At 43.1% G+C, this 21,967-nt stretch overlaps 3 protein-coding genes across 6 annotated transcripts in view; 2 read left to right on the forward strand and 1 right to left on the reverse strand.

Annotated features, from left to right (window-relative positions):
• The window catches only part of ift74 (intraflagellar transport 74), a 16,183-nt gene extending 1,522 nt beyond the window's left edge, over positions 1–14,661 (reverse strand). The window contains exons 1-17 of the mRNA XM_085763438.1: positions 14,584–14,661; positions 13,523–13,656; positions 12,596–12,737; positions 12,449–12,497; positions 12,226–12,324; positions 12,060–12,120; positions 11,825–11,884; positions 11,392–11,453; positions 5,454–5,592; positions 4,596–4,658; positions 3,636–3,779; positions 2,826–2,866; positions 2,452–2,531; positions 1,714–1,767; positions 1,360–1,457; positions 378–504; positions 95–258 (exon numbers count right to left, since the gene is read on the reverse strand). Of these exons, the coding sequence (XP_085619564.1) occupies positions 95–258; positions 378–504; positions 1,360–1,457; positions 1,714–1,767; positions 2,452–2,531; positions 2,826–2,866; positions 3,636–3,779; positions 4,596–4,658; positions 5,454–5,592; positions 11,392–11,453; positions 11,825–11,884; positions 12,060–12,120; positions 12,226–12,324; positions 12,449–12,497; positions 12,596–12,737; positions 13,523–13,651 (1,512 nt within the window). The 5' untranslated portion in view covers positions 13,652–13,656; positions 14,584–14,661. The remainder of the gene's footprint in view (positions 1–94; positions 259–377; positions 505–1,359; positions 1,458–1,713; positions 1,768–2,451; positions 2,532–2,825; positions 2,867–3,635; positions 3,780–4,595; positions 4,659–5,453; positions 5,593–11,391; positions 11,454–11,824; positions 11,885–12,059; positions 12,121–12,225; positions 12,325–12,448; positions 12,498–12,595; positions 12,738–13,522; positions 13,657–14,583) is intronic.
• On the forward strand, positions 6,689–10,212 carry LOC146966197 (leucine-rich repeat-containing protein 19-like). The gene is made up of 6 exons (XM_085763953.1): positions 6,689–6,772; positions 7,299–7,549; positions 8,214–8,325; positions 8,435–8,522; positions 9,015–9,230; positions 9,887–10,212. The coding sequence occupies exons 1-6, from the start codon at positions 6,689–6,691 to the stop codon at positions 10,210–10,212; spliced, it is 1,077 nt and encodes a 358-aa protein (XP_085620079.1).
• A 2,573-nt stretch (positions 14,662–17,234) lies between the features above and the next one.
• LOC146966198 (uncharacterized) overlaps positions 17,235–21,967 on the forward strand; it is a 104,755-nt gene continuing 100,022 nt past the window's right edge. For 3 of the 4 annotated variants that reach the window (XM_085762943.1, XM_085762941.1, XM_085762944.1), the window contains exon 1: positions 17,235–17,342. The gene's annotated coding sequence lies outside the window, so the exon portion shown is untranslated. The remainder of the gene's footprint in view (positions 17,343–21,967) is intronic. The other variant, XM_085762946.1, reaches the window with a different exon arrangement.

The following is a 21,967-nucleotide window of genomic DNA, read 5'->3' on the forward strand; positions in this document are numbered from 1 at the left end:
CAAACACACAGACACACACAGGGGGTCAGGTTTCTGGGCGGCAGCGACAGATATGTGTAGATCTTCTGGTGTCATCAGGCGGCCGTGGTGTTACCTTCTTCTTCTCCTCTGCCGTCCGTCTCAGCGTGTCCAGGTCTCTGTAGGTAACCAGCTCCGTCTCCATGGAGACCACGCGCTCCTTCAGGCTGCTCAGCTCGGCCGTGATCTTCCCCTCCAGCTGCTGCACCTTCTCCAGGTCCTGCTGCAGCCGCTGGGACTCTGACGGACACACACAAAGTCAGTGAGTGGGTGAGTGAGTGTGTGTGTGTGTGAATGTGTATAAATGTGTGTGTGTGTGTGTGTGTGTGTGTGTGTGTGTGTGTGTGTGTGTGACTGACCTGTTGTCAGCCCCCGGGCCGTGCTCTCTGATTGGACCACCTCTGTCTCCTTGCTCACCAGCACCTCCTGCAGGTTCTTCAGCTCGTTGGCCGTCACCGTGTCGACCTGACGCAGCCGCAGCATGTTCTACACAATTGAAATATTTATTTATGCCCACATAATAAAGAAGTACAAGGGTTCTTGCACAAGGGACATAAACACTGCCAATGCAGTTGACAATGGAAGACGATCAGTCACAAGGCGCCTGGGCAGCTAAGCACACAGATTGAATGGCTACCAATAATAACTGAGACCGAGCAGTACCTGGCCAACTGTTTAGCTCTTCTTTTCGGGAGGCGGGCCATCTGAAGGCCCCTCACAACCAACTGATGCACATGCCCCAGACTACCAAATATAAAGACTAGAAGTTTACATCTGTAGCCCAGCTGAGAGATGGTCTGCTTCAGCTGCTGCTATTTCAGCACTTTGGTCAGAAAGACCTCCTCTAGGCTGTAGTCAAAGGTACAGCCGACCTCCAGAATGAATCAACACCTCTCAATGATTTTCATTAACAACAACAACATCAGGAGTATTAGCTGTTACATTAGAGAACATTGAGACATCATTACACAGGCTGAACATACTCGGCTTCACAGTAGAATGTTTATACAGCACGATGGTAGACCTGAAGATAGAGGAGATATCTGCTGATATCAAATCCACAATTCTGTCATGCCTACATATGTAGAGCCCTCTGTAAACATGGCAACCACAGACACACACACACACACACACACACACACACACACACACACACACTCAGTCTTCTCTATTAAACGCCACTTCCCTCTGTTATTTTCTCTGACATCATGTTTCCAGCTCTCGTATTCTAATGTTTACATTCCTTCCCTCCTCCTATCAGTTACTCCCTCTCCTCCCCTCTCTCCTCCTCCTCCTCCTCCTCCTCCCCTCCCTCCTCCTCCTCCTCCTCCCCCTCCTCACCCTGCTGCAGTGCTCCAGGAGGGAGACGACGTTCTCCTGGCACTGACTCATCTTCTCCATCTCCTGAGCCGTCAGCTCCTCGAACGACTCCAGGAAGCCTGAAACAAAGGAAGGAACCAGCTGCTGTGATTCCAGCTGAGCCTCTTCCTCCTCCTCCTCCTCCTCCTCCTCCTCCTCCTACTCCTACTCCTCCTCCTCACACACAGACACAAACTCTGCTGACACCTGGTGGCCACAACCTGCAGCTGCACCAGCTTCAAGCAGTTTGTAAATATTGAGGACTGGACCATCATCATCAGTAGCTACGTTCATGGTGTTAGATAGAAGAAATATGAAGATGGTTATTCAGCTTACGGTCGATTTCCTCCTCCTTCTTCTTCAGCTCCTTGTATTTCTGGTGACACTCTCCTGATGGAAACACAGACAGAGAAGTCACATCATCATCGTTGTTATGAGTCACTCTTGATGTGGAAGCAGGTCAACGCACTGCGACTCACAGCAGAGACATTACTTACAACAGGGTTTCTATTAAAAGATGAAATAAAGAGATGAGTTTCAGAGGTAAAATATGAGATTCCTCTGAACCAGGATGTGTTAGGAATGAAATGTTCCTGATATATTTATTTATTATTCATGTATTGGACCGAGAGTGATGTTTAACAGTTGTTTTACTTTTGTATTGACATTCTCCTTTTAAAATATGTGTGTGAATGTGACATTTTCTTATTTATTCTTGTGTTTTATTATAACCTTCATTAATTCTCGAAGACCATTGAGGAAAAGTCCTCATTTACCAACCGACAGACCGATTGTAAATGAGGACCTTCCATCTATCTATCTATCTATCTATCTATCTATCTATCTATCTATCTATCTATCTATCTATCTATCTATCTATCTATCTATCTATCTATCTATCTATCTATCTATCTATCTATCTATCTATCTAGATGTTCCCAAAGGTGCAAAGCTTCCAGTTTTTGAGGGAAGGGCAAGATTCAGATAATCAACTAATTGAATATTAATTGAAAAAAACAAAACAAAAGTGTGAAGCTGCAGTGCTCCAGTGATTTTTTCTTTTTTTTCTGTTACCCTGAGCCTCCTCTGAGTCCTGCTCCAGCTGCCGGATCTCCTCTGCGATCTGTCCGGTCCGGTCCTTGATCTCTGTGAGTCTGAACACAAATAAAATACATAAAAACAAAATACATAGAAAACTAATTCATGTAGTACTTATCGATTTTATCTGTAGATATAGAATTAAATATATATTGTTGTATTTGTTTTAATCTGTATTCAACTGCTTTTGTTATGTCTTAATGAGTTTTCCATTTTCTCTATTTTCACTTGTATTATCTGCTGTTTTTATTGTCTGTAAAGCGACTTTGAGTTCCCTGAAAAGCTCTCTATAAATAAAATATATCATTATTATTAAAATGTATTATGAATAAGACATGATGTGTCCTCACTGTCGGTCCATGCTGGCGATTTCCTGGTTGTCCTCCTTCACCTGGGAAACACAACATCTTAAATCAACCCATCAATCAATCATCGCTAAATAACAATGTTTCTGTCATGAAGGACGACTGTGAGACAGAGTCGAAAGCTCCAGAATAAACTAGTAAATGAACCTAACTGTTGATTAAAATGCTCTAAAGCAGGGGTTCTCAACTAGTCTCACTCTGGGCTCCACATTTTCCCATGGTCATTAAGTCGCGACCCACTTTTATAGAATTTAAACCAAGAATTTTTTTAAAGCCTTTAAAAACTCATTTTGCTCTTTATTGAGCAAAGTGCATTTCAGAGCACATGAATGAAACTGAGGAGGACCATGACAACTGCATGTACGGAAGTGAATAAAAAAATATCAAACTGCACAAAATGGAGACCAACAAAATGATATATTTGACTTCTAATGCATCTCTGCATTCAGAGCATATTCACAAAAGTGAATAAATATCAAATTGCACAAAATAAAGACCCACAAAACAAAGCAAAACTCACTGCATTCAGGCCACATTAATAAGAAACTGATATATTTGCATTCAGAGCAAATGGAGCAAATAATAAGAAACTGAGGCGGACCATTACAACTGCATGTGTTCACGTGTCTCGTGTGCCTTTCAAAATAAAAGACATGTCCAACATCAGATGTGCATTAAATATTATTTACTACGCAGCTATTTACTACTGTCCGCGACCCATCCAGAACGGGTCCGCGACCCACCAGTTGAGAACCACTGCTCTAAAGTGTCTTGGTAGTGTTTTGGTGCAGCGACCTGTTTGAACAGCTTCTCTCTCTGCTCCTGTGGCGAACCCAGACTCTTGTGCTCGGCCTCCATGGCGTCGCGCTTCGTCTCCAGCGCCGACAGAGTCTCGTGGAGCCGCACCACTTCCTGTTTGATCTGCGAGTGGGCCAGCTCCTGCACACACATCAGAGTCAAACATCAGAGATCAGAGATCAGCGATCAGCGAACAGCGATCACGTTACCGCTGCTCCAGACCTCCGGCCTCATGGATCATTCATGTGTGTCGACATTTAATTAATTAGTGATGTTGTAACCAGCTGAGGTTTCCATTTCCTGTTGATTATCCAGGACCAGGATGTGTTACATGATGATGATGATGTCATTACAATGATTATTTTATATATTTATATGATCTTAAATATATATATTACACTGTGGTTTGTTTGACTGTGCAAATTACATTATTTTTGATATTTAAAATGTCTTAGTTAACCCTCCTGTTGTCCTTCTGGGTCAAATTGACCCAATCAAATTGTTCCCTTCCTCCATCCTTCCCCCTTTCCCTCCTTTCTCCATTCCTTCTTTCCACAATCCTTTTTCCCTTCCTTCCTTCCTTCCTTCCTTCCTTCGTTCCCTTCGTCCTTACTTCTTCCTTCCTTTTTGACCCAATTTACCTGATCTGTTCCCTCCATCTTTCTTTCCTTCCTTTCCCTTCCTTCTTTCCACAATCCTTCCTTCCTTCCTTCCTCCCTTCTTTCCCTTTGTCCATCCTTCTGCTTCCTTCATTGACCTAATCTGTTCCCTCCCTCCAACTTTCTTTCTTTTCTTCCTTCCTTCTTACTTCTTCCTTCCTTTTTGACTCAATTGACCTGATCTGTTCCCCCCCTCTTTCTTTCCTTTCTTTTCCCTTCCTTCCTTCCTCCCATCTTTCCCTTTGTCCTTCCTTCCTTGGAGGGTTAAATTCTACTTTTCTACTCAAATCCAACTCACGGCTTCGTAGTCCTCCTTCCTGGTCATCAGGATGTCCAGCTCCTCCTGGAGAACACTCAGCTCCTAACAAACACACACACAGGGAAACAAAGACAAGGTTTATATATATATTATTTATATACAGTTTATACATATATATATACAGCTCTGGAAAAAATTAAGAGACCACTTTAAAATGATTAGTTCCTCTGGTTTTACTATTCATAGCTATGTGTTTGAGTAAAATGAACACTTTTGTTTCCTTCTATAACCTACTGACAAAATTTCTCCCAAATTGGAAATAAAAATATTGTCATTTAGAGCATTTATTTATTTGCAGAAAATGGCAACAGATCTTAATAACAAAAAAAATTCTGGTGTTTTCAGACCTTACGGTATAATGCAAAGAAAACAAGTTCATATTCATTTTAAAACAACACAACACTACTTTTTAAACTTAGGAAGAGTTTAGAAATCAAAATTGGTGGAATAATCCCAATTTCTAATCGCAGCAGTGTTTTTTTTTATTTATTTATAATCTTCCTTCCTCATTAAATATGATTTGGTTCAGGTGATCGGCTAAGTAGAATGAGGTGTGCTTGTGTTGGAGTTCAACAGACACTGTAGAGAAGCTGATTTATTAAGAACATTTTGGAGTGGTCTCTTTATTTTTTCCAGAGCTGTATAATATGTACATGATATGTGACGCTTTAATGAGACGTTTAAAAGCACGGATAAAGCTCAGAAAGTGCAGAATTGACTTAGATGTTTCCTGTTCACTGTGTGTGTATAGCCGAGTGCTTGTTAAGGTTATGACAGTGTTACACTAGTATATAAAAGGTTATGACAGTGCTACAGTCACGTTAGCTACAGTTTTACCTGCAGCAGCTCCTCATTGGTCGCTGCCATGGTGAAGTACTTCTCCTGCTTGGCGGCCGGCATCGATTGGACGACCTCGTCAGCGACCTGCCTCTCCCTCCTGATCTCCTCCTCCACCGCCTTGATGGCCTCCTCTCTCCTGTAAAACACATACACACAGATACAGACACACACACATTAATTTATTGTTTTCACTTATTTAATTCAGCTTCATGTGAAAAAACATCACGTGGAGAAGAGAAGAGAAACGTGACGAAAGATCTCGGAGCAGATTCGAGCCGCGAGCTGCAGGTGTGATGGATTAGATTAGATAGGGAGACAAGGATCACCTGCATCTCACTGATACAAACCCTTCCCCCTTTCTTTCTTTCTCTCTTCCTGGTTATGAATCCTGTGCAAGAAGCATTTCCAACTTAAAGACAGTAATAAAATAAAACCCCCAGTGAGACGGAGAGGAGGAGGAGGAGGAGGAGGTCGTGGAGGTCGTGAGTTCAGACTTAAGGAATCATAAATAGTTGCCGAGCAGGAACAGTGTGTCAGTCCCGTCACTTTTACGACGGGAACAAAGGTCAGAGCGGCGCTGCTGCATCAGAGCTCAGGTGACTGAAAGTTCATCTCTGTTCCCTGTTGAAGTGAAAAGGTAAGCGTCTTCACTTTCTATCCATATTTATATTAAAATGTAAATGTCATAGATATAGAAATACGTCTATCTGATCCAGGATGTACATGATTTTGTCTTAATGTCTATTACCATGTTTTTATGACAATGACTATCAGACTAGTGTCCAGACTGTACATGGTAGAGCTCTACTGTATATACCGTAAATACTAATATGTGAAGAAATATCAAGAACTTTGATTTTCTTTATCAGATTACTGTGAGTGCAGACGTTTAAATATAAATTTGGATTAACAGCATCAAACTTTACACCCTAAAATTATAATAAATAGTCTCTAATGTCTGTTTTCTTCTATGTAACATCTTGCACGTCTGTCCGTCCTGAGTGAGGGATCCCTCCTCTGTTGCTCACCCTGAGGTTTCTCCGATCTATGGAGTTTTTCCTCAGTGGATGTGAGGGTCTAAGGACAGAGGATGTTGTTATGATGCCATGTAAAGCCCTTTAAGACAAACTGTTTGTAAAAACGGGCTATACAAATAAAATTGCCTTGCCTTGCCTTGCCAGTGTGTTTTCTGTATTAACTTCTCTTCACTGTTTGTTTCTGATCACAGCAGCATGATGCAGAGGTGGCAGCAGCTTCTCCCGCTGCTGTGTCTGACTGCAGCGGTTCTCATGGACAAACTGGGAGACACCGCGGAGGTTGGGGACGGGGACGGGCTGCCGTCTGTATGTACATGTCTAATCTTTACTACTGTGGGATCAGCCTTGTCCTCTAACTAATAGGGGTGGGAGAAAAAATCGATTCACATAAATATCGCGGTATCTTTTTTGACGATTTTTTAATCGATTTACTTTTTCAAAAATCTATTTATTTATTTATTTTTTTAAATATTGTGCAATGTGCATGATTTAGCCTTTTTTACATACAGAGAGTACAGGTTTTGAAAAGGGTTTAAGTTCACTTTATAATGGAGTATGTTAATTTATAGGCTCCTACAGTGTTTGTGTGCAGATAAATAGTGCAGATAAATATTAAAAATGCAGACTAAAAATCGAGAGAATCGGCAATATCGTAGAATTGCAATTTAAATCGAATCGCCATCCAAAAAATCGTAGAAGAATCGAATCGGGAGAAAAGCATATCGTCCCAGCCCTACTAACTAACTAACTATCTGTATCTGTGGTGATAATAAATAAATGTCCATTGATCCAGCAGCAGCAGCAGGAGGTGAAGAACAGGACCGACGGGTCTCTGGAGGCGTTTCCCCTCAGTGAGAACAGCTCCTTTGTTACTAAACTGGTGATTGAGGGGAGAGTGATGGTTCTGACGGAGGGAAACCGACAGGCTCTGGCCCGTTATCCCGCGCTGCAGCAGCTGCACCTGGATGGAAACCAGCTGACTGAAGTACCGGCTCGGTTCTTCTCCGTGGTCCCACAGCTCCGGCTGCTGTCTCTGTCCAGCAACAACATCAGCAGGTGAATAATAATGAGAAGATGCTCACAACAGCAGGATCGGACAAACGGGTGTGATGTCAGTGCTGTTCCAGGCTTATTTATCTATTAAAGGGATAGTTCACTACTCACCCTCATGGCGACCAAGGGCTGGGAGAAGTTTCAGAGTCCTCCGTGCCTTCTCTGAGTTACAGCGGGGCTCCGCGCAGCAGTATTTGTCCATATAATGGTTGTGAATGGTGCTCACTTTTCTTCGTCCAAAAAGACACACCAAAAAACATCCAAATACCTCCATGCTGCTTGTCTGTAATGTCCGTCTTGTATTGAAGCCCCGACATGAGAAATTGTTCCGAAAAAAATTAAATAAGTCTATATTTTAAGCTTGTTTGTAGCGGAAGCTCCCAGTGTCTCGGTTCACTGCTCTTCCTGTGTCAGTGCAAATACCGGCGGAACAATTTCTCATGTCGGGGCTTCAATACAAGAGGGACATTACAGACGAGCACTATGGACAAATACTGCTGCGCGGACCCCCCGTAACTCAGAGAAGGCACGGAGGACTCTGAAAATTCTCCCAGCCCTTAGTCGACATGAGTAGATAATGAGTGAAATTAGAATTTTGGGTGAACTATCCCTTTAAGAGTAAAGAATACAACTGATCCCAGATCTGTGTGTGTCTGTGCTGCTGCAGCCTGGACCCTGAGGCCTTCATGGGCCTGGACGTCCTCACGGAGCTCGATCTGTCCCACAACCTGCTGACACGTCTTCCTACGCAGCTGCTCAGTGGCTTAAAGAACCTGAAGGTAAAAAACTGTTTCACTCTGTCGTACCACCATCTAAGATCTGAACGATACAATGACTAAACCTGTCTGTGTTTGTTATCACCGATCTGATCCTGTCTCGTCCAATCAGGCGCTGAACCTGGAGGGAAACCCCTGGAACTGTTCCTGTTCCCTGCTGAGCAGCATCAGAGAGCTCGCCGCCGCAAATGTGACTATTGGTAAAAACTGTTTGATCATTTCAAGTCACAGGGGCAAAAAAAAAAATACAAGATCTAACTTTGGGAATCAGAAAACAGCAAAAACAATGATCTTTAAAGGGATACTTCACCCAAAATCAATAATTCACCAATTTTCTACTCACCGTCACTGTCTTTGGAGAACTTTTGGAGTTATCAAAACGCTTTTGGAGTTCCAGGGGGGGTCCGGCTGGCAACGGGTTTTCATATAATGGCGGCGGATAGAGTTCACTTTTGAATCGTCCAAAACACACACTATGAAACATCCAGATACCTCCATACTGCTGAAAATCCGCTGCGAGCCGGACCCCCCTGGAACTCCAAAAGCGTTTTGATAACTCTGAAAGTTCTCCAAACCCTTCCTTGGCATGAGGGTGTGTAGAACATTGGTGAATTATTGATTTAGGGTGAAGTATCCCTTTAATTAAAGCTCACATTCAACTGAGTGAAAATTGAAATTGTCTGTCTGGACAGGGGCGACACCGGCCACCTGTGCTTCTCCAGAAGATCGGGATGGAGACGAACTTCTAGAAGCTGCAGCTTCGTGTTACACATCACCACCACACCCCTCCACTACAGACCCACAAACAACAACAGCAGCAGCAGCAACAACAACAACAACAGTCACTCGGAGTTCATCCACTGGGTTGAAGACCACCCTGTCTGGGTCCAACCGGGACCAGAACATCAGCCCAGGTCAGACTGACAGAGGTAGCCTACAGCTGTTTATCTTAAAGGACAATTCTGGGCAAATTCAACTCGGGGCTGTATTTTCCTAACATTTTAGGTCTAAAAGAAGGAATCTGAAGATTCTCAGTTTAATTGCTCCTGTTTTGCGGTAGTTGTGGCGACTCAAACATGCACCCAGAAGTTTATGTACTTCAAGCAAGTCAAGAGTTGATATTCCTGTGTTTATGACACAAACGGGAGCTTCGTTCCGACTGCACGTGAACACACCGAGCGCCAACTTGGGTCTCATGCGAGACTCTGTGAGACTTTGAATTAGATCTAGTTTTACAAACATGTCGGCTTGCTTGAAGTAAATAAACTTTTCGGTGCATGTTTGAGTCGCCATCTGATGCTGTCTGTGGAAAAAAATTGCGGCTTTGAGGGATGTAAACAGTCTAAGCAGCAGAACTTCAATCCACTCCACTCCATTCATCGCTGTCGTGGCGATGCGGGGACAGACACAACTACCGCAAAACAGGAGCAATTAAACTGAAAATCTTCAGATTCCTTCTTTTAGACCTAAAATGTTAGGGAAATACAGCCCCGAGTTGAATTTGCCCGGAATTGTCCTTTAATGTGAACAAACAGAACCTAACAACGCTCTCCTCTCCCCCCAGGCCAGACCCCCTTGCTGGGCAACACCTGGAAGTTCACAGCCTGTGTTGCAGCTCTGGCCACAATCACCTCCATGCTCATCATGGGGGCGGTGAAGGGCCCCTCCTGGTACAAGCAGTTCCACAACTACCGGCATCGACGGCTGGACCCCGAGGAGGACGGGGAGGGGGAGGGGGGGGACTTCGTGTCCACGGTCTTCTCAGGGACGTACGTCCAGCATCAGACATTCGTCTTCGAAGAAGAAGAGGACGGGCAGATAGAGATGGAGGAGGAGGAGGAGGATGAAGATGGGTATTTTGAGGATCCGTACATCAAGAGGGACGAGTGACTGACTGACTGAACAACAGGTGTTTAAAGGGATAGTTCAACATTTTGGCAAATTGGCCCATTGCCATAATCCCTATAGTCATAGCAGCAGGTTTGTTACCTTTAATTGTCGGTGCAAGCTATTTTTACCACGCTATGAGATAATAACAGAACGTTACCAGACAGAGTTGTTTTAGAGGTAAATTCACGCAAAGCCGCTGATGCACGTTCCCGTCAGAGGCAGTTTTTCGTCAAGTTGTCTCTGCATTTCCCTCTAAAACAACTCTGTCTGGTAACGTTGTGTTATTATCTCATAGCGTGGTGAATGTGCAGGTCACAACTTGTCCACCAGAGCGTTGTGGAGTTGTTGGATTGTGCATTCGATGAGTTTTATGAGGGAAACCAAGAAATCCCATGAGCCTCCGTAGCGTAGCTCTGAACAGCTCGCGGCTCTGCTCCGCCGTTCTAAAAATAGCTTGCACCGACAATTAAAGGTAACAAACCTACTGCTATGACTATAGAGATTATGGCAATGGGTCAATTTGCCAAAATGTTGAACTATCCATTTAACTTAGGGCTGTTAAAATGTACAAATATGTATATTTGACTTTTTGAGTTGAGTTTGCTGTGTGCTCTTACTCTAAGTTTGTTTAAGTTTGTTGTAGTGTCGGTGCTGAGTTCACGCTCCTCTCCAGCATCACATCACTGCCACAGACACAAAGTAAAAACTTAACTGTGACATTTCGGCTCTTATAAACTCCCTGTTCCTGACTGAGTCAACACATAAGAAACAGCTCACAGAGGTGTGTCTTCATTCTGGTCCACACCCTGGGTTTATGCACATAGGCCGGTGCTTCTCTGCAAGGATTTATAGTGACAGAAGAACTAAATATTGTGCACAAGATTTTTTTTAGATATGTAAATATTTAGAATAATAAGACTTGATCAAATCGATTGGAAATATTCATAGCCTCCTCTCCAGGACAGTGTGTTCAGTCAGAGTGGATTAGCTGCTGCATCAACAAAAGCAGAGATTTACAGGAGAGACGTGTCGTGTCGTCGTGAGGCAGCATCTTAATAAAAACCTCATGTTGTGTTACTGCAGCAGAAAGCTCAGCACAATGGTCCAACACAATGTCACTCACTGTGTTTGTGAGGACACACAGTAATAATCATAATGAAACGTTTTAATAACACTCACTCCCTCCGCTCAGTGAAGATGCTGTCGATGCTTTCAGCCTCTCTGTCGTTCTGCGCTTTCAGCTGGGAGGGAAGACAGAAAGACACGTTAATTACATTCTCTAAAATGTGGAGCAGATTTAAAGTTTCACATTTCTATGTTTGGTCGTGTGAACTCGTTATGATTCATTATTTTTTTACGATCTGCAGTGAAATCTTATACTGCACTTTTAGATTTGTGTTTGTGTTCAGGAAGTAGCAGCAACGTTCAGACTGTGTTCAGGATGTTGTAGATTCACCTGTTGCCATTTTTATTTTACTTTTACTTTAAATAAAGGTTTGTTTCTTTAAAAGAAGCCTCCTTATGTTTCCATGTCATCAGGTGTAATATCCCACATGCAGATGAGGATGACGTCAGAGTCGACCGGTGCTTCACTATAACAGAAAGTACTCACAAAGTTGTAGTCATTGATCATTTCCTCCATCTCTGTGTTGGTGTTGAGCTTGTCCACCAGCTGGAAAAACAAATATAGATATAGTTAAAAAACACTCTGATACATATCAACAGAACTCATTTAGACACTTCTCAAATGTCTCATATTATGTGGGGAACTTAAACCTCTGGAATAAACTTGTAATACTAAACAGATTTCACAATAGCGGCTCACTGAAAATACTGTTTGTGATTACCATGTTGTAGTCGGCTAGATGCCCTTGTAAATCCTTGATCTCTGCAGCCAGACCTTCAGCTCTAAAGGTGGAGAGAGAAGAATAAAGGTTTGGTTCAAGCCCGTCTGTTGTTAAATTATTTTTTAAAAATGTTCGGAATCAAGATAAAAAAAACAACACCACTCACCTCTTCTCATAGGAGAGATAGACCGAGTTCTCCTGGTTGTAATTTTCTATCTCTTTGTGCAGTTTGCCCGTCTCTGTGGTCAACTCGTTGATCTTACTCCTGTAACAAAAACAACAATAACATTCACTTTTAATGTTTTAAGTTGAATAGATCATTACAGAATAATACACTATGCCGGTATGTATCTTAGTTTAAAGGCAAAGTTGTACCACCCGTTCTTTACCTGAGAAGACCCAAGTAGTAGGATTTATCCAGAATTTGTCTCTGTGGTCCTGGGGATGGAAGAGAAAGACGGGTTGTTGGAAGCTCTTACACCAATAAATTAAAACTCTCCGTAAATTTAAACGTCAGTGATTCACTTCTAACCCACCTTTCATTCCCGTCTTCATCCCACTGAGCCCCTGTTGGGTCACAGGCCTGTCCGTCACTTTGATCGGTGCCGTCAGGACCCCGGGGGTGGCGCCGGGGATCCCACCCCTCATACCGGGATGACCACTGGTACCTGGGACCATCTGTATAGAGGAAGACGGAACAAAATCCATTTCACTGGCCTTAAAAGGTCACTTCACAGAGTCTCTCTTTATCTTATTGGTATTGATAAAAAGAATTAAGATTCAAAAAGACACTCAAAAAAGCTGTCTGAAATTTCTAAATTCCATACTTTTTCCAGACCCTAGTTTCCAGAATTCTCTGTAAATAAAAAATAAAAAAAATAATTTGTGACATTTGAGTTATTAGACGTGTATCATGTAAACATATTGTGCAATTAATTGTTTGTTTTCATTATTCTGAATTTGTATGCCATTATGTCACCAAATCATTTCCAGGAGATTGTAGCTCGGTACAATAGCACATACAAAATAATTAACCCAAATAACTTCAGAATGTATTAAGATAAATATACAGTATTTACATACTATTGTTTCCATTTTTCATACTTTTCCAGACCTGGAAATGTATAAAATCAAATTCCATACTTTCCATACTTGCGTAGGAAACCTGCATGCATAAATAAACCATATTTTGAGCAACTTATTACCTGCTTTTAATAATCTAGGCTATTTTAAAGGTTTTTATCCTTTGTTGTACTAATTATTAGGGATTGTTGTTGATATATTTTTGTAGTTTGACTTAATTGTTTGACTATTTTGACTGTCTTGTGATTTAAAGTTGTCCGTCTTTAAACCGACCACAGGAAGAATAGTCCTCACCAAGGCAACAACTTGTACAAATAAGTACAACAAGAAGATAACTTGTTCCTTAAATCTAAACTAAACCCACACTACAGCTGACTCACCCCGGTAGCGACCCGTATGGCTGTGGGAGGGGGTCTGATGGCTGTTGGGGGTCTTCCAGCACCGGGGACCACAGACCCACTGCGGCTCATGGGGCGGCCCATGCCAGAGGCAGGACGCTGGCTCGACATGACGCCTGAAACATGGTAAAAAATATGGATATGGACATAATAATAACAACCGCTGCTGGTTGCAAAGTAATCCACATTACTCATCAACCTACTGATGAGGACACTACATGGGCACATGATGATTTTAAACCCATGAATCATCACCTGTTTTAGTGACTGAATGATGAGTAATTAACACAAGCTTGTGGGGAACAGACCAGTCACACAACAACTATATTTGCAGCAGTGATTCAAAGTCAGAGAACTTGAAACACACACACTTCCTTCACGCCATTGCTCACTAACTTACCTCTGCACATGTTTAACCTTTTATCTGTTATTTGCACACTTGAGTTTTTGTTACTGGACCATATTGATCTTGATATTTGACTTTTGGCACTTTGTTTTTGTTACAACTCTGTTACGTCTATCTATCTATCTATCTATCTATCTATCTATCTATCTATCTATCTATCTATCTATCTATCTATCTATCTATCTATCTATCTATCTATCTATCTATCTATCTATCTATCTATCTATCTATCTATCTATCTATCTATCTATCTATCTATCTATAACTCTTATTTTGAAAGGGTGAAAACAGACAACAACAGCCGAAGTATCACTAATATTTCCCGTCAGCTTGATGAGCCTACTACAGTATCAAATATACAAATAAAGTGATGCATGCAATTAATGTGTTAACGCTACATAGATCTTTAAGTTTGGGCAAAGTTATCGTTTCCCACCAGACACATTGTAAACACCAACTACCATCAGGGAAATGTTGTTTTTGTTAGCTACCTAGCTTAGCATTAGCTTCCCTTGGTATAACTGGGCCGTGGCGAAGCTAAATTAGCACAGGCGCTGCTAATTTTTGAACTAATCGTTTTCATCGACGGTATAAACCTCAAACATTTACAACCAAAGCAGCCGTGTGGTTCGTTTACCTGAGAAGGGAAACTGAGAGCTAAGTAACGGTGACACGGTGAGTAAACACTACAGTCGCTGAGCTGCTGCTGCTGCTGCTGCTGCTGGTTGATGGTAACGTTGACTGTAACCCTAGCAACCGTCTTCTTTGCTTGACGTAATGCGCAGAGTGATGACGAGTGCATGCGCTTCCGCCCCCTAGCGCTCAGCAGAGGTGCAGACCAAACAACAGTGTGAGTATGAGGATGGATTCAGTCTTTTCTCAGTATGGTTCCACAACTGGCTCAATGCGACTATGGATCATCCTTTCCAAGATCTTGAAAGGGACACAGAGCAGCGAGATTGGTCTATAGGAGATAGGTCTATGTGAAAGTGAAAAGTTAATAATTAGAAGAAAGAAAAAAATAATCACAGATAGATAGATAGATAGATAGATAGATAGATAGATAGATAGATAGATAGATAGATAGATAGATAGATAGATAGATAGATAGATAGATAGATAGATAGATAGATAGATAGTACTTTATGAATGAATGAGTGTTTATTTCGATCACAGCATCAAAATTTCAACAAAACAAATTCAAGTAACAAATACTATACAACTTTATTAATCCCTTGGGAGGTTCCCCTCAGGGAAATTGAGGTTCCAGCAGCAGCACAGCACCGATCATACATTTGATTGAAATTTGTTTATTTGGATAAAACCCCTTGAGATGTATCATCTCGTTTTCGAGGGGGTCCAAACATATAGACAAACATAGATTCAACAGACAAACATGTTCTCAACAATATAGAAAAACAAACAGACAAATAAACAAACAAAACAAACAAACCAAAAGACAAAAACAATAGTACAAACAAGGACAAACCACAGTTATTGTAACTACATTGGGACAAAACAAAACAACCATAGTAGGGCCACAAAGGTCAACACTGGGACTAAAATGACAGTATATAATGATTAGTAACAGATCAACAAATCAGAAATGCGTCTTCAAGCATTTAAAAAAAAGCACAGATAGATATAAGAATATAAAAATATAAAATATAAAGTGCATTCAGGACTAAAAGAACAATAATACATACATATAAATACATCAATCCTAATCTTCCCCATCCCCTCTCCAACCACCACCCCTCCCCCTTCCCCCCAGTGCAGAGTTATAGAGCTTGATAGCTCGAGGGACAAAAGAGTCCTTATAAGTCTGTTTGTTTTGCTTCTGGGGAGAAGCAGCCTTACACTGATCCGGCTTCTCTGTGCACTGATGACAGTGTGCAGAGGGTGACTGGCATCATCCATGATGGCCAGAAGTTTGTTCAGTGACCTCCTCTCACCAGGGAGTCCAGTTTGCTGCTGACCACAGAGCCAGCTCGCCTGATCAAATCACAGTCACAATGTTAACTTTTGTGATTGCAGACGGGTTGGACAGATCAGCTCCGTTCTGGTTCTGGTTCTGGTCCTGGTCCTGGTCCTGGTCCTGGTCCTGGTCCTGGTTCAAGTTCAGGTTCTGGTCCTGGTTCAAGATTTAGTTCTGGTCCTGGTTCTGGTTCTTTTTTTGAAATTCTTTGTTAACATGAGCAAATTTGCTAAATTTGCATAAATTCCACGGTTTTGACTCTGTATTATTATTATTATTATTATTATTATTATTATTATCATTATTTTTATGATTCATCATTTTCTCATTTGTGTGCATGTGTCAGGCTGAAAGCTGCAGTTCTCCATTGTCGCCACAAGGTGTCGCTATACACCTGTGTTATCTTCAGGTGGAAGCACTTTCACTTTGCTTTCACATTAAACTGATTTTTTTTTTTTTTTTAAACTCCTGTCATGTTCTTCATTTGGAAACGTTGAGTGTAATACTTTCTCCATCTCTGGTTGAAGTCTGGTTGTGTTCCGCTGCAGCCTGGATGATGACAGACATGGACAGGCATGGAGATGCGTTCACGGCCCTAAATAATCTACTGTAGGCCTAAATAAAGTAGCCTAACTAACCTGTATGTCCTAGTAGTGGTGGTGTGAGTATAAAACCACCTCTGTGATTTGTTCTGTTTGTTTATACAACGAGGAAGCGACGCCCACTTGGGTTTTATTCAAAAGGAAAATCACTTTTATAATCACAGTGTTTATTTAATTAATTAAAAACCTGCTCCAGGCGTAATGCGCTTGGATGATTGACTGATTTATTCTTTCCGGCTGCTTCAGCGTCTCCTCTCTCTTCTTTTCTTTTTTCTTTTTTTTTTTGTGTTAGGCTACCCGTAAAGCCCATCGTCATCCTCTCTCGGTGACATTTCCCCCCTGATCATCGAGGCGGTATCAGGGGAGATTTCTCCGGGGCCATGGCCGTATCCAGAGCGCTTTCCCCCGCGGCGATTGGACCGGCACTGTCCCGTAAAAGGAGTCAAACTTCTCCATTGTGCGCACAAGGTGTCCGTCAACAGTCCAGCCGCTGACGAAACGGCGAAGGGAGCTCGGACTGGACCTGAGTGGCTGTGATTGGCCGACGCTCCTGCCGCTCAGACGCGAATCTGACTTCTGATTGGCTCAAAGGAGGGCCAATCAGTCTTTCGGCTCTCTGATTGGAGGAGAAGCGAGAGGGGGGCGGGGCCTGTGGTCCCAGGGAGGAGCAGGTTAGTTAGTCTGCGGCGGCGGCAGCAGCAGCTTCAGCTCGGCTCTGTTGGTTTGTTGGGTGGGCGGATCATAGCGGTGACAGCGACGCTCCGAGAAACTCCCGACGAAAAAATACAAGTGTTGGAAAAGCGAGACAACTACACGGTGAGTCCGAGTGTGTGTGTGTGTGTGTGTGTGTGGGGAGCATGGGTGTGTTATAGCGGTGTATGTGGAGGTGCGTGGGGCTGCTGGGGACTAGGGCAGCGCACAAGGTCTGAGCCTCGTTAGTTAGCAGTGAAATGACGGTGATTTTGGATGAGTGCAGCAGCAGCAGCAGCAGCAGCAGCAGCAGCACCTGAACGCATCACAGCAGCGACGGTGCAGCAGGAGGATGGTGATGCCTTCAGGTGCTGCTCGGAAACTACTTTTCTAGAAGAAACGTAGCCTATAGTTTTGCTTTCCCCTCTTTTCTTATGTGCCGTGAACGCCTCACACACACACGCATGCACACACGGACACACACACTCCCCCAGCGGTCATTAGTCACCTCTAAAAAGGTGGTATGTGTGTGTGTGTGTGTGTGTGTGTGTGTGTGTGTGTGTGTGTGTGTGTGTGTGTGTGTGTGTGTGTGTGTGTGTGTGTGTGTGTGTGTGTGTGTGTGTGTGTGTGTGTGTGTGTGTGTGTGTGTGTGTGTGTGTGGTGTCGTTTTTACAGCGTGAGTGAGTGAGTGCGCACTGTCACAGCGGACAGGAGCAAAGTTATGCAAGCTTGCTCGACTCTCAGTGTGTGTCTGTGTGTGTATGTGCGCGCATGTGTGTGTGTGTGTTGGACCTGCCCATTCATTTAGGACTGTGTGTGTGTGTGTGTGTGTGAGAGAGAGAGAGAAGGGCAGTAAAACTTCTTGTGCTGCACTCTATGTTTAGATTACACAGCTGGTGCACTGTTGTTGTGTTGTGTTATGTGTTGTGTTGTGTTGTGTTGTGTTGTGTTGTGTTGTGTTGTGTTGCACAGACTTCCCCTCCATGTTATAATGATGACATCATCCTGAGTCAGTGGTTAATATTAATAATTGATGATGAAGAAGAAGATGATGAGGTCATTAATTAATTATCTCCTGCTGTGATGTTGTGATCTACACACACACACACACACACACACACACACACACACACACAAACACACACATATACACAAACACACACATATACACACACGTACACAAACCCAGAGTCATGTGTGTGTGTCACTGTGTAAATATGTGCTGATGATACTTGGGTGGGGTCACATGGTTGAAATGATGATCCTCCGTCTTTTCTCTTCTATTTTATTCTTGTGTGTGTGTGTGTGTGTGTGTGTGTGTGTGTGTGTGTGCACCTGTTCAGCTGCTGCTAATGGACCTTGTAGCTACTCTATGTTGTTATGGTTTTGCATTGTGCATTGTGTTACTGTTGTTGCTGCGGAGGACAGAGCATATTAATAATAATCATAAACAGAACATATTAACATCCATACTTTATTATAACTTGCATTAAAGTAGAGTTTAGTTTGTTTAGTTGTGTTAACCACAGGATTTTCTCACCTTTTCTTACAAATTGCATGAATTAGAACTTAAATTTTATCCATTGAACAAAGTTTGAGACAAACGTGACTCTCGATTTTGACCCGAGAAGAAAACGTCTTTCTCTGTCGGTGCAGGTCTGTTTCTGTTGGGTTTCTCTTTCTGCTTTGATTGATGATTATTGGATTATTGATCCATTGATTCACAAACTCTCTCTCTGCTTTGTGTGGATGATGATGTTGGTGCTGCACATTGTCGACACCCACCTGCGCCAGCCGGCTGGAGACATCACAACAGTTCAGGACAGGTTGCCACAGATTTTGACGACATAAAGAGGAATCACAGCAGAGAGGATTGTCCCTCTCTCACCCCTCCCTCCCTCCCTCCCCCCTCCTTCCCTCCCTCCCTCTATCCAGATTACTCTCCAATCCTCCACAGCCAGATTACTGAGTGGGGAAATAAGAGGTGGGACTGATCTAAGGCCCTGAATTCATTATGGACCTGATCCAATCACATCCCTTAAACGTCCCGTCGCTCGCCGGCCGCTGTGCTGTTACTGTAAGCTGCCAAAGTGATCAGGTATTAGGCCCCGTGTGTGTGTGTGTGTGTGTGTGTGTGTGAGGGGGGTTTGACAGTTATCAAACAGGTCAGAGGGGTTGGTCAATGTTGCACCGATTTTCCGCCTCTGAGCCGCCGCCGAAACCATCAGAGACGAGTTACATCTCTACATCACGAGTCGCACACACACATGAGAGATGAGGGAGTGGTTTCTGCTGCATGAGGATGAAAAACCTCCACCTGGAGTGTGTGTTGTGTTGTGTTTGACCTCGGCCGGGTGTTTCCCTGAGAGAAAACACTCGTCTGTGCAGGACAGAACAGGGAGTGGGTTCGCTCGTCTTCTGTTTTTGTCTCCAGAAAACATCTGTCAGGGTCCTAGAGGCTTTTATTTTGAAGGATGCATGTAATATTGCTGCGTCGTCGTCGTGTTTGTGTTTGGATGCAAAGGCAAGGCAAGGCAATTTTATTTGTATAGCCTGTTTTTTACAAACAGTTTGTCTCAAAGGGCTTCACATGGCATCATAACAACATCCTCTGTCCTCACATCCACTGAGGAAAAACTCCATGGAAAACCCTTTTAACATGGAAAAATTGGAGAAACCTCAGGGTGAGCAACAGAGGAGGGATCCTTCACCCAGGACGGACAGACGTGCAATAGATGTTGTTACAGACAAGAAAGCTCAGAAGCTCAGGTTGAGATCTTGAAAATGGAGCAGAGCAGACAGCCGCCGGTGAAACAAAACCACTGAAGACGAAGACGAAGAAGACGAAGAAGACGAGCATCTGTTTTCTTCACCTCCCTGTTCCAGAGAAATCAGCCAGCTCAGCTCTTCACACTCGGCCGCTGCACAGCTCTCTCATTGTGCTCCACTTTTTACCAGTGTTTCCTGAGCAGGCCCGTTTTAATGCTGCGCAGCTTCTCTGCCAATATCGAATACCACTCTCACTAGGTTTATGGTCCTGGACTCGGTTTTTTTGGATCCTGGGTTCGGTGCTGCTGCAGAGTCAGACCTAAACAATCTCCTGCAGGACCAGACCAGACCAGACCAGACCAGACCAGACTCGCTGTGAGACCAGGGAGAGAAGTGGTGAAATGGTCGACTCATCATCAGTTTGAGCTCAGAAATAAAAAGTGACAGGAAAATGTGGAGGTGGGAATCACCAGAGGCCCTGAGATACCATAATATCATGATGCTTGTGTCTTGCGATAAAAAATATTGCAATATACAGGGATTAATTTGTTTTTTTCAACAGCAAATGACGTCTCCAAATTTGGTAACTTTGATGGGATAAACTTCTTAGTCGGTTCATTTCTATTCAGTCTTTTTTATTGACGCAAAATGGGATCGATTCATCAAGCAAACATGTAAGAACTGTTATTACTGTTATTATATGCAGATCTGAAAAAATGTATGTTTGATTTAAACGCCGGCGGCCTTTTGAAATTCACGTCTGCAAGTTACATAACAAGAATGATACTTGATTGAATGATTCGATACAATATTACCATGTAAAATACTATGATGTATCAAATTTTTTCCCCACCCATAGAAAAATTCAGATTTTTTTCTAATCCAAATATGAGCAAAGAGGCGAGATCCGTGTGGAGCGTAGATTTCAGTGCATCACCTCAGTTCAGTTCAGTTCAGTTTATTTAATGTCCCCAGAGGGCAATTTGGGTTGCAGCTCATAGAATCACATAAAGGTAAAAACATACAACGCAGAGACATATAGTGACATAGAGACGCATCATTATAAATAACAATACAATTAAGATCATATAAGAGATATGTCACTCAGGCCACGCCCCCCAGTTATGTATCATGTTCATGTTAAGTTTAGATCACTGTAGATGTCCAGGTATTATTCAGGCGTCTGTGAGTTCATCAAACTGAGAGTGAGTGTCCAGAGAGGAAGGGAGGCACGAGCAGGAATAAATAATGGAAGGAAGGGCTGAGTCAGGAAACAACCATTAAAACAGGAGGAGGGGAAGGGAGGGAGGGAGGAAGGAAAGGAAAGGAGGAAGGAAGGAAGGGAGGAAGGGAAAGAGGAAGTATTCAAATGAAGCGGCCGGTTCCTCGAGTCACCCGGCTGGACGGTTCCTGAATTCCTGGCGGTCTGAGTGAGGAATGTCGTCAGACTGGATCATGACTCATCCTCAGATCGTTCAGGGGGTTTCACAGGTCAGGGGGGGGTCAGGGTTTAAATCGGGGGTTTTTTGGAAAGCTGATCTCCCCACAGTCGGGGTCGTCATGACGACAGGATACTCTCCTCAAGGCCGGTCCTCCTCCTCCTCCTCCTCCTCCTCCTCCTCCTCTGTCTCAGAGTCAGGAAGCTGAGGGAATCCATCATCCCAGCGGCTCCAGTGCAGCAGCAGCTCTGCCTCAGCTCACCTCATAGTCCCTCCAAAATAAAGCTGCCTCAGTTTTTATTTTTATTTTAGACCAGACAGGTTCATGAATAATTCAAGAGTAATTTCCAGACGTCGTCCCATCCAGAGGCTCCACAGCTGCTCCGAGGGAAGGACAGAGGACAGAGTCTGAGAGTTTGTCTGCAACAGTCATTTTCATTATCAATGAATGAACCTGTCAATTCTCATCTTCATCGATCAGTCAAGTCAATTTTTCTGTAAAATCAACCAAAGAAAACAGAATTTAGATTTAGTTTTTACAAA

Source organism: Trachurus japonicus, chromosome 20 (assembly GCF_045865225.1).
Source record: "Trachurus japonicus isolate A0001 chromosome 20, Traja_1.0".
Classification (NCBI taxonomy): Eukaryota; Metazoa; Chordata; class Actinopteri; order Carangiformes; family Carangidae; genus Trachurus; species Trachurus japonicus.

What these genes read in the sequence shown, in the direction of transcription:
- LOC146966197 (XM_085763953.1), top strand. Translation starts at nt 6,689, where the DNA reads ATGATGCAGAGGTGGCAGCAGCTTCTCCCGCTGCTGTGTCTGACTGCA. An exon ending in AACTGGGAGACACCGCGGAG is followed by an intron (nt 6,773 to 7,298) that starts GTTGGGGACGGG and finishes CAGCAGCAGCAG; the next exon opens with GAGGTGAAGAACAGGACCGA. An exon ending in GTGGCTTAAAGAACCTGAAG is followed by an intron (nt 8,326 to 8,434) that starts GTAAAAAACTGT and finishes TCGTCCAATCAG; the next exon opens with GCGCTGAACCTGGAGGGAAA.